The sequence below is a fragment of the Dreissena polymorpha genome, chromosome 4 (assembly GCF_020536995.1).
Source record: "Dreissena polymorpha isolate Duluth1 chromosome 4, UMN_Dpol_1.0, whole genome shotgun sequence".
Taxonomy (NCBI): Eukaryota; Metazoa; Mollusca; class Bivalvia; order Myida; family Dreissenidae; genus Dreissena; species Dreissena polymorpha.
Window position 1 is genome coordinate 117,139,868 of NC_068358.1, and position 12,664 is coordinate 117,152,531.

The 12,664-nt window shown below is 36.7% G+C and overlaps 1 protein-coding gene across 12 annotated transcripts in view; it reads right to left on the reverse strand.

The window, feature by feature from the left end:
• Positions 1-2,936: 2,936 nt before the first annotated feature.
• Positions 2,937-12,664, reverse strand: part of LOC127880004 (tropomyosin) — a 31,811-nt gene continuing 22,083 nt past the window's right edge. For 8 of the 12 annotated variants that reach the window (XM_052427186.1, XM_052427180.1, XM_052427183.1 and 5 more), the window contains 4 exons: positions 10,064-10,126; positions 7,344-7,413; positions 5,946-6,069; positions 2,937-4,398 (listed from right to left, as the gene is read on the reverse strand). In XM_052427186.1, the coding sequence (XP_052283146.1) occupies positions 5,987-6,069; positions 7,344-7,413; positions 10,064-10,126 (216 nt within the window). In that variant the 3' untranslated portion in view covers positions 2,937-4,398; positions 5,946-5,986. Of the gene's footprint in view, positions 4,399-5,945; positions 6,070-7,343; positions 7,414-9,615; positions 9,686-10,063; positions 10,127-12,664 lie in introns of all 12 variants that reach the window. The other 4 variants (XM_052427188.1, XM_052427181.1, XM_052427179.1 and 1 more) reach the window with 2 other exon arrangements.

Sequence of the window (12,664 nt, forward strand, 5' to 3'; positions counted from 1 at the left end):
TCATGACTGTTTGTATTGTGTACAATGTTAACTGGAAATGTTCGAGTCACATCCAGGTGAATATAAGGTAGTTTATGGCCTACTGTTGCCAGTTTTATTATACCATATTGAATTTGCCAATGAAATGTCATTTGCATGAAACAAATACATCCATGTTTTTGTCATTCAGTTGTATAGATTTTGGTGTTTCACATCCAATTCTGATCCACTTTATGCGAAAATGGGTTTGCATCATGGGAAAATGGGTTCTATGCCATAATTTTATGCAGCCAGTGTTCTCCAAACCAGCCCAAGCACCTGCACAGTCTGGTCAGGAACTATGCTGTCCGCTATCAAGTCAAGCAAAGTTTTGTGGTCTCAATAGCAGGCTGGGCAACTCCAAACTCAACTGCGCTGATGCACAGGTTGGACAGCTGATGGCCGCATATGGCATGAACTCACATTCGCATGACGCAGGTTATGTTATTTATGGAGAAAATGCTTAGTGTAAATGCTTAAAAGCAAATTTGTGACTGTCACAACAGTTCCGTGTCTATAATTAACATTATTTGTTTTGCATTTGAAAAAAATAGGTACTTGTCCAAATAAAGGGAAATGTTTTCATACTGGTTTGTTATTTCCTCAGAACATACTTGTAATGTGTTCCAGAAAGTCACATCCTGCTCTTAATGTCTCATTGTTAAAGAAACAATATGCGTTTGAAAAACATATTTGTATACAAGAACAACTATCCAGGATTTGCAATGAAATTTTTTTACTTTTCCATGTTAGGAAAATCCAGTAATTGACAGTTTATTGAAAGCTTGGCCATTTATATCTTTAACAGTAAAAAACAATTTTCACATAGTTTTTTTGACAATGGTTCAATTAAATGTTTTATCAAATACTCATTGATGCAGGCTTGTGTTTTTACAACACAAGTACACTTGTTTAAAAGCGTCTTAGGAAATGCCCACCATGCTCTCAAGTATAGGTGAACTACCGAACAACTTAAGCCTTACTAGTTAGTTGTTTCTATTGTTTTGAACAATATTAAAGTCATAACGCTGCAGTCACACTTTTTCTAGGCTAGCTGTTTTATCATGCGGTCCACTAAGTCCCACTTTTTCTAGGCTAGCTGGTTTATCATGCGGTCCACTAAGTCACACTTTTTCTAGGCTAGCTGGTTTATCATGCGGTCCACTAAGTCACACTTTTTCTTGGCTAGTTGGTTTATCACACGGTCCACCAAGTCACGCTTTTTCTAGGCTAGCTGGTTTATCATGCCGTCCACTAAGTCACACTTTTTCTAGGCTAGCTTATCATGCCGTCCACTAAGTCATACTTTCTAGGCTAGCTGGTTTATCAGTACTAAGTGCTCATACATATGCCACTTAATGAGGTGAGGGAGAGCGGTCATTACAAGTATTTCATGATTTAAGTCCTCACATGTTCTGTGGAAGGGTCATTTAACAGACCTGCTACCTTCTTTTTTGTTACCAAGCCCTTTACAAACTCAGCTAGCCTGTCTTACTATGTCCCATTTACTTCACCATCAATTTCTACTCTGGAAACCTTTGTTTGCTTTAGCCTAAAGTCATATGTACTTAACCAGCTGGGTTGATCAATGCTTGGTTGTTTCATCTTATACAGATATTAAATCAACAAATGAGAAATTCATGCAGATCATGTTCATTAACCATTGGATGGTAGATGTCAACAAGATACTTTTAATTTCTGTGTACGTTTTAGATCTACTTGAAGAAAATATGTTTTCACAACAGCAGTCGAGCTTCAACGCATGTCCAATTGTAAAATGATTTAAGTTGACCACTGGTTTTATGTAGGGTTATGACTAACACACAATGTCCTTGGAAGACTACAGAATTTGTTAAAAAATTAGTGTTTAATTTTCCTTATTTGAATATTATATTGTTGTCCTGTTCAAATTGTTTCATTACAATTCACACAAATCTCCAGAAGAACTTCAGTGAAAGTTTCAGACAAAGACATGGATATTGCCATGCGCAAGAGTCAACTCCATAGCATTTGAACACTTGTAGCTCGGTAAAAAAACGGTTTTTATTTTATGAAACCGGTCAAGTTCTCAAGGATTTTAGAAAGATGCTAATGTTTTCCACACGAGTTTTGTCCAGATTTTGTCCGTAGGATATTTTATTCATTAGCTGTAATAAATTGTCCTGACCATTTGTGCGATACAAGCCCGATTTCAATGTTAACCCTTTCCGTGCGGGAACCGAATTTTAAAGGCCTTTGCAAACAGTTTGGATCCAGATGAGACGCCACTTCTGTGGCGTCTCATCAGGATCTAAACTGTTTGCTATTCTGATAGTATTCTTTGAAAAAAATAGAAGAAAATGCTAATTTTAGGAATTCTGCAGACAACATTTTAGCAGACGACAAATTTCCCAGCATGCAAAGGGTTATATCTGTTCATGACATTACTGCAAGGCATTCATGATGGTCTTAGTTTGACAGGCATTATTTGATGAATTGTTCAGCACTGGTAATGGGTCATCTGGGCACCTGAACTCATAGGACTTACTAACATAGAATAGACTATTTTCAAAGATGTTTACTTTTAAATTTGAATTTCACAAGGTATTCTCAACACAAATTATAGCAGTTCTCTATTTAGAACGTGTTTTTAAACAAACTTCCCAATATTGGTATATAATAATATGCATGAAAGAGAATTTAGAATTTTTTGTTAAGAAGTCTATTCTTTATTGTGAAGTCTAAGAATTGGTTGGTGATCACAAGTACAGACCCTACACCCAGTATAATAATGGGACTAGGTCAACTTCACATTCTGAACGTGCTGCCCATGATTACCAGTTCTTTAAACTGTTCAAACCAATATAAAGAAATTTGTAGCAAATAAAACAGACTTATTTCATAGAAAAAGCCAAAGGTTAAAACAAGAAAACTAGAACTGAGTAACAATATTTTTTTTATTGAAGGTTAAGTCAAAACTGGCAATATCCAGGAGAAACGTTTCCGCAGTGACAGGCCAAGCGAACTTAATTCCGAAGACATATTTACAACAACTCCCTATACGACATATTAACAAAAATACTACAAATTTAGTAAACTAAGCTGCTTTGATCAAACGATATTGTCTATGACACAATAATAAAAATTGGTGCCAATTTTTGCATAATACAAATATTAATTTACATAGTAAATATGTTGTCCATAAATGATATAATGATCTTTTTTTGTATTTATTTGGGCTACAAGTCATTTTTGTACACAGTGTTCAAATAACATACGTCTATGAACAGTAAATACACCTAAGAAATCGGGAAGGTGGCGTTGGCAAGCTGGTGAAGTAGGGCAGTCCAGACGGCAATGGGGCTGGATATTGCCACTATGATGGTGTTCAATGGCTGATCAGATGTCAAGCATGCGATGTTCAATGCTTATGGAGCTGAGCCTGATGTTACTGGCTGTTATAACATGGGTCAGAGAGACCTGTACACTTGCCGTCTGGACTCCCCCGTTCCTAGCGTGCCAAGGGCCCGCCCTACCTCCTTCTCGAGGCAGACGCCAAAGTTTCATGAGACTACTCACACACTGCACCAGTGAGGAGTTGTAGCGAAATGAACAAAACACACGGCTTACAAGACAGACACTCACTTTTAAACCCTACACCGAAACAAATGATACAAGATTATCGTCAATTACGGCCCAGGGCTGCTCAGATCTATAAGAAAACCCGTTGGTGAAACAATTCCACGTCCGAGATTAAGAGGGAGTAAGTAACCTCAAAAACATTGGCTGAACGATGGCCATATTTTAATTACATACATACATACATACAAATTATTTGTAAAAAAAGGAGATTTAGATTTTGCTAATGTAAGTTTATGTTAATATACAGTAGAACATAGCGACCATTACACACCATTTGCTGAATCACCTGAACATAACGAAAACATTTAAAATTTATCACCCACAATAACCAAAACAAATTAAGCAAACCATAACAATTCTTTATAAATAATAGAATGCCCGACAGGCAAACAATGTAATTTGCTCCTGGAAAAACACACACGCATACTCTCTAAATTTACAAAAACTAGGAAGCTCAAAGCAAATTTCAAAAAAAATATTTTCAAATTAATCACATTTCTAGTAAAAATGTCTTTTAGTCAAGAGTATTTCACTTCAGCATGGTTTATTTTTACATCGTCCGAAAGTTAAAGCTGAATACTGCTTTATGAAGATAATTAATCTGCGAAACAAGGCATCGTTGAAATGTTGATGAAGTGTGTTTTCCATTTTGTTTGTAGGACGGAAGTTGACCTCCTCACATGCCAGCCAATTCAGCAAATGTTTGATCCAACTCGTCGCTAATCTGCTTGTACTTCTCCTTTTCAGCAAGCAACTCATCTGTGAATGAACAACATAGACACGTGTTATTACTGGCAACTGGCGATACATATGAGCTGCACTCTGGGTGAAACACGCTTGATACATCTGCGTAATGTATCGTCCCATATTAGCCAGTGCAGTCTGCACAGGCTGTTCTGGGACAACACTGTCCACCTAGACTGGAATATTGTTTATAGAGACTTCATTTATATGTAAATTTCCAAAAAGCGGAAAGTGATGTCCCATATGAGCCTGTGCAGTCTGCGCAGTCTTATCTGGGACGCTTTACGCAGATACATTAAGTACATGTGTCCCAGAGTGAGGTTCAATTAGAACGAGAAATTATCATTGGTTGTTTAGCAGAGAAATTATCATTGGTTGTTTAGCAGAGAAATTATCATTGGTTGTTTACCAGAGAAATTATCATTGGTTGTTTACCAGAGAAATTATCATTGGTTGTTTACCAGAGAAATTATCATTGGTTGTTTACCAGAGAAATTATCATTGGTTGTTTACCAGAGAAATTATCATTGGTTGTTTACCAGAGAAATTATCATTGGTTGTTTACCAGAGAAATTATCATTGGTTGTTTACCAGAGAAATTATCATTGGTTGTTCACCAGAGAAATTATCATTGGTTGTTTACCAGAGAAATTATCATTGGTTGTTTAGCAGAGAAATTATCATTGGTTGTTTACCAGAGAAATTATCATTGGTTGTTTACCAGAGAAATTATCATTGGTTGTTTACCAGAGAAATTATCATTGGTTGTTTAGCAGAGAAATTATCATTGGTTGTTTAGCAGAGAAATTATCATTGGTTGTTTACCAGAGAAATTATCATTGGTTGTTTAGCAGAGAAATTATCATTGGTTGTTTAGCAGAGAAATTATCATTGGTTGTTTAGCAGAGAAATTATCATTGGTTGTTTACCAGAGAAATTATCATTGGTTGTTTACCAGAGAAATTATCATTGGTTGTTTACCAGTTATTAAAGTGCATGCATTTAAAGCATTTGTTTATATGAATATTCATCTTTATTTGCACAGATTTTTGTTCAGAACACTTGGATTACATACTTATGGCTGTAACATTTATTCATTAGATTTGTAGCTTTCTTTGCATCAATCAAATAATGTAAAATTCTTTTTTTTTTAAGAGAATTACTAAAAGTAATTGCAGAACTATGTTAAGTTAGTGGAAGACAAACAACAGAAGAATATCACACAAATACTTGAAGATGCAACCAACAAAAACCAATAACAAAATTAATGAATTGAGGCCTTTCATACATGCACTTATTACATACATGTATCTCTAGTTGAATTGTAAAAAAAACTTGTTTCACTTGTTATATTTAAGATATCAAGTACAACATCTTTTTTAGAATAGCAATGCCAAAACACTATAAACTAAGCATTAAAGTTGTAAGGTTAAATGTCCCTTACATGTTGTACAGGTATCACATTAAAAATACTGATAATACATGAAAATGGAAATTAAACAAAAGAAATAAGGCCATCTCATGTAAAAAGCCAACACACCTACTGTGCAAGTGAAAATTACCTTGATACACTACTATGAAGGTTACACTCGGGTTTACATGCTCACATATTATGAAGATCGGCAAATGTGCTCTCCATATCCTCTTTAATTGCCATATAGCTGACCATCAACTCATCATACTTCTCTGAAAACAACAACCAACAATGTTTCACATGCAGTCAAACACAGGATGCAAAAACACACACACAAACAGGGCAACTAGCATGTAAACATCAAATATGCAACTATGTTCCTTTGTCTTCAAAGCCTGTACTGATCTCGACTTCTTAAGTGAGATCAAGTGGCTAGGCGAACTTTCACCATTTTAGTGATTTAGGGATAAGGAATTACCAAAATGAGTTTCAAAATCGCAAGTACAAGGTCAAAAATAAATTTGATTTTTTTTAAAAACATTTTTTGATTTCCAAAATAAATATTAAAAGTATCTGTTTTCTATTATTTCCCAAAAATAGACCATGACAATCCATGAATGCTTTTGATGAAGACTATGGAACAAAAACAGCATGCACATAAACAGTAACAAAAACTTTTCTATAAGTGGGTCTGTCCCACTAGTGTGCCAGAAAGCCCATGTGCCCCAGACCCAGACCCATAACACCAGAACCTGTGATCTAAATGAACTACTTTGACCCTATAGACACTTTGAGAACACTTCTATCACATGGCAGATATAGATATGAGCTGGTCTATGAGAAAAGAGAACTTAGTGCATGTACGTAAAGTGTCATCCCAGATTAGCCTGTGCAATACGCCCTTGCTAATCTAAATCAGAGAGGACATTTCACCTAGACTGGATTTTGTTTAAAAGAGACTTCTTTTAAAAGGCAAAGTCCATTTAAGCGAAAAATTCAAACCCCGATTAGCCTGGGCAGACTGCGAGGCTTATCTTAGACAACACTTTATGAACATGCAATAAGCCCCGTTTTCCCCCGAGCACGGCTCATATCATGAATATCAACCTCTTAAACTCCTCAGACCATGTGCCCTGTCTTACGACTCTAGAAGTCTTTCACAGCCAGAATTGCAAACTGGAGCTCCATTTCCAGAATTTTAATGTCATTTGCTTTCCCAATACACTTCTCTACAATAACAACCACACAACCATTATTCCCCATTACATTCCTGTCATTATCGTCTCTCACAAAATACCTAATTAACCCAACTGTTTGTAGACATTAAGTTTGTTTCATGTAAACAAGTGCTGCACATTTTAATATCAAAGATCCCAAGTTCAAGTCCAAGCAAATTGATTCCTTTCAATAAAATTTTGTTTTCTTTATTTAACCATTTACATGAAATGACATTTTTTAAAGTACAAAAAGATGCTGAATTGCCAGCCAGTTAAGCCTGAACCCCATGGGACTGATAGTGAAGGATAAGAAGTGAGTGCACACGTACTCTCCATGGCCTCCTGTTCGGCCTTGAGGCGGGCATTCTCACGCTCAGCGTCCTCCATCCTCCTCTCACGCTGCAGGTGGGCGCGGCCACGCAGAGAGAAAACACATGGTCACATGCAGCAAACACACACAGCGACATGGCATAACACATGTCACATGGCAAACAGTGGCGACAATGCATTGTATGCTGTTAATTTTGTATCAAAATGATGAAAAATGAATGGAGATGCCTGCTTTGAAACCCCCATGCGTAATTTTGTGCTGCCAATTTGATTGTTCGGAATCAAACTTGCATCAGTTGACCGAGTCCTGCAAAAATAGGTCTTATGATATATGCAACAAGCAAAGCGCCAGACCAGCCTGCCATTTGCACAGTCTGGTCAGATGCTACGCTGTCAGTTAATGAGACCACGGAAACTGGTGTGACTTTATAGTGGCCAGGGTAGCTCCTGACTGGTCTGTAGCTACACTGGGGGCATATGGCGCAAGACCCATTTTCAAACAACGCAGATAATTTAATAGGGTCTTATCGTATCTACATCTCCATACACGTTTCAACTATTAACTATATGTTAGTGTTAACACTTAGAAACGGTTTATAAGAAACATGAAAGATTACTGAGAATTTCTTCATTTTGAAAAAGTTCTGAACGGAAACTGAATAAGTAATTCAGTTATGTTTTTGGCTTTTAATTGAAAGTACTATGGAAGACATACATGTAATTTAATGAAATTTTCCAACTTTTTCTCACTTCAGCTCTAAGAAGGAATTCTCAGTGCCATTATCACTCGCAGCGATGCATCATGGCAAGATACAGTACAATATGTGAAACCTGTAATATGCCTTCACATAGAAATCAGACATTTTATCCTGATTTCCAAATTTTGAACAGTAAACGGACTCGAACTGCTGTCAGCGATGCATCGCAATAACCGTGACATAAAACCATGCATGAAACTGAAAACAAATATGGGCTAACAGGGTTGCCTGAAATGAAATGAAAACGCATGCTGTTATTGTAATTTGAGACACAGGGAATAATTGCACAACTGCTTAGACAGTTGATTCAATTGTACAATCATTTCACTACAGGTCTGAAATACTGTGGCATAGGCTTGGATAATGTTTTTTTACTTAGAAATCTGTCACAATTAATATGACCATTGAAATTGTTTTTAAAAGTACCGCCCTGGTTCAGAATGCTTAAATGCTGACATAATTTGTGAATATTTTAAGCTTGGGTTAATTTTCTCTACACCTTAAATGCTGACATAATTTGTGTGTTTTACGTTCACCGTAAAACCTCATAACAGATTTGCATTTTCAATTATTGTTGTTGCTGGTATGGTTAAATGTTATGCAAGATGCCATGTGCTACATTGACATACATAACATGGGCTCTTACTGGATAGCAGTGGACAGTATACAAGGTGAACTATCGAGTCGTGTTCTGAGAAAACTGGACATAATGCATGTGCGTAAAGTGTCATCCCAGATTAGCCTGTGCAGTTCGCACAGGCTAATCAGGGACGATACTTTCCGCCTAAACAAGATTTTCTGTAAGAAGGGACTTCCTTTAAACGAAAAATACCATAAAAGCGTTAAGTGTCATCCCTGATTAGCCTGTGCAGACTGCACAGGCTTATCTGGGACGACACTTTACGCACATGCATTATGCCTAGTTTTCTCAGAACACGACATATTGGATTACGCTATGAACATAATTCTGTGAAAATGCTGGATAAAGGTAGCAATTCCAGGAAAAATCAAACATTTCCAGGAAAGACTTATATATATTTCAAACCCTTAAAAATCGGAGAATCCATCCGATAGCTGCAATGGTTGAAATTGCACAGACTGATGCAAAAGATTGGATTTTATCTGGATGGGCCTTGGTTGTGCGTAATTTGTGGGGGTTGGGTGCGAGCCCAGCTCTGAAATGAAGATAGTTAACCCCATACAAGAAGTGTACTTTAATTAAAATTTAGAAATCATTATTGTTCTTCAAGTTATACTATTTTTCTTAAATGAATTGCAATGTGATTCACAATCCAAGCCTAGCACAGTAGTACAACAGACATAGGCTATTGGTTAGCAACAAAAAACATCATCTTCTTTCCTAAACATCTTCATTTCATCGTTCATCAAGACACAAGCTACAGTCATGGCACTGCTGAAACAACAACAGAGAAGTTCTGCTCATGAAGCTAGCATTGACATCACTCAGGGGGTGGGGGTCATGCTTCCCGGGGGCGGGGCGCCCGAGGGTTACCTTCTAATCTGTCGACCTCCTTCTGCAGTTTGTTGACCACACGTTCAGCCTCAGCGGCGCGGTTCTCAGCCTAACAAAGACAGTTGATTATGAGCAAACATGAACAAACTGAAAGATGTTTCTTCTGCTTTCTTCTGTTGCTGGATACACTCTCACACTATAATCTATTCCTTATACATTGTACTTACAGCATTCCATGTGAAACACTCATAGCTTGATAATAAAAGTTCATATTTACAATAACATTCAGTGCATTCTGATTTGACTCCATCTGAATACCAGTTTCATCATACAAAAGAATGTCTACCAAATCATATCAATTGGCAATTACCGGGAATATAGAAATAAAACATATATATCCATCTATGGAGACATTCAATTTACAGCCGTTTGCAGCACTGACAAGCACAAGTAGAAGCACATTAGAAGCATTGCCATGACAACTTACGTCCTTGAGTCTCTGGGTCAGGTCGCGGATCGTCTCCTCGTAGCTGTCCTCTCTCTGAGATGCCTACAACAGAACACACACGTAAACATATTACACTGGCGTATACCTCTCTCGTGAATGTGACACCCTGGGCAGCTCTGACCCCCGTGTACTTGCCCCTTGTCGTCAGTCTGGCTCTGACAGACCTGGGCAGCAGCGATTTAGACTGATTTGCCTGATTGTTATTCTTTAAATGTTTAAAACGCCTTATGACGAATTTAATTTTTGATAGATATAGCAGCATTTTGAATGTAGACTTTGTAGTTGAATATCAAGTTATTGTGATTTGCTATTCCTTATTTTGAATTAATTGATCTTTCCAGGTTATTATTCGAAAAAACATGTTTAGACTACCAAATCATATAACTGCTGATAAAACATTTTGCTCACATGGACGCATTTGCAACATTTGTGATGCTATATTTGATGCATTTTTAGCCTATAAACCCTACAGATGGCGGCAAGTCATGTACTTCTGTATTCGATGTACCTCTGACAGCTGATCGATACACTGTCAGACTGACCAAATGAACTTATGAAATACAGTGAAAACTCGCTATTAAGACCACTTGTGGGACTTTTCAAAAGTGGTCTTAATAGCGAGGTGGTCTTAATACTGAGTTTTCATGAATTTGATGGACATATAATTACAACAACGTAAATATTCACTGAACTTTAATCTGTTTGCATACAATATAACAGTCATTCGTTTATACATTGTATTTATACATTTGTACATTGTACAAAGAAAGTATTCCAAGGTGTTCGTTAAAGAAGTGTAAATACATGTACATGTACTTTTCATCAAGATCCTTGATGTTTACTTAACGAATGAGTAAATTGTCGCCTGCTTAACATTTCGTCGAATAAAATTGAGCTGTTCTTTTTAGAATAGCTTGAACCCGAGTCTTTCCAATGCCGAATAAATCGGCCAACTGTCGTTGAGATTTTCCATCACTCGCGTCGATCAAATCAATATTTTCTTTTAAACACAACTCTTTCCGTTTTCGTCTCTCCATTTTGAATAACGATATGGTATAAAGGTCGGTTTTTATATCCATCACGAACAAAACCGTGTTACTCAAATATCCTCACTGTTAAATTATTCGCCGTATTTAATCTTTAAAGTGTCTACCAAACAACTACCAATTTACCCATCAAAGACTCAATAATAATAATAGCTATCGTCAATCAAGGGTTAAAAATTATAACAAGTGCCGAAAATCTAACACCTGTGTCGCAAATCGATCCAAAAACCGTTGTCGTTATTTGTGGTTTATTGGGTCAGAATGGCTTCGTACACAATCCCGATAGTTCCACAACACCAGATCAAGTAAGGTGTGAAAATTACTGGTCGTTTGGCGGGTGTCAATTAAGAACAATATCGATGATATGTACTGATTAAAGTGGTCGTAATAGCGGATTAGCGGGTTGGTCGGATTAGTGAGTGTAACGACCATTGAAATATAGAAGGAAAAAATCGGGACTGAAAAATGGCGGTCGACTTAGCGAGTTGGTCGGAATACCGAGATGGTCGTAAAGAGAGTTTTCACTGTACTCTCATTTGCTTAACTCATGCCAGTTAAACTTAATGAAGCTTGTGCTAATGGTTAAATACATTATTTGTCTAATTAATGCACATGCACAATTCATTCCTTTTTTAATTACATAGATTATAAAATTAATATTTATCTTTAAAAAAATTCTTAGCAATTGATATATTTTTTCCATATCGAGGTATCACATTTCACAGAACTATAAGAGATGCTTACACAAATAACAGTTGACATTGACCAGTAATAAGAAACTTGCACGTAATAGTGAAGTCTTGATCTACACTCATGCAGCATATGCAGTGTTGTTGGCTGCGTATCTACCACTTGCATGACATGGCTAAAAGTGTGTGTCATTCACAAGTACATTGTATGTGCACTGAAGACTGTCAGCACAATTAACTATTATTAATTCGTGTTACATAAACATAGAATAGCTAAAAATGACTACAGGGGCAAGAGTAGCTCAGTATTGAAGAATTTACTTCACTTTCCTTTTTGAATGCCTGTTAGTTAATCTTCAACAAAAAGCCTTATTTCAAACGTCTTTAGCTTCACAGTGTGACTATAAAATCAAACTAAATTTAGCCCACTCAATTCTTTGTTTTAAGTCCACCAGTTCGGAACTAGCCCTTACATTTTTTTTTTGTTACGAACAATATATAGTAACTGATCTTTTCGTAGTTAAAAACTATTATTTTCAAAGATTTTTCTTTGAGCACTGACTGGTTAACTTCCATGTAATTATGAATTTATGACCGAATTAATGCGGCTCCGATCAATACATCAATCTTGAAATGACAGAAACAAGAAATTATGGACAGACTGAGTGATCATTTGTTTGCTGGATCAAACCAAAGGGAGACTACTGAGCCACCTTGACACCAGCTACAAGCGCTATGCATGTTCACTGGCCAGGGTCTGTACAGGTCCCAGCATATTTATTGTAACATTGACAATTATCCCAAACACTCAAACTGTTTTGCATTTTTACCCGTAGCTGAAAATA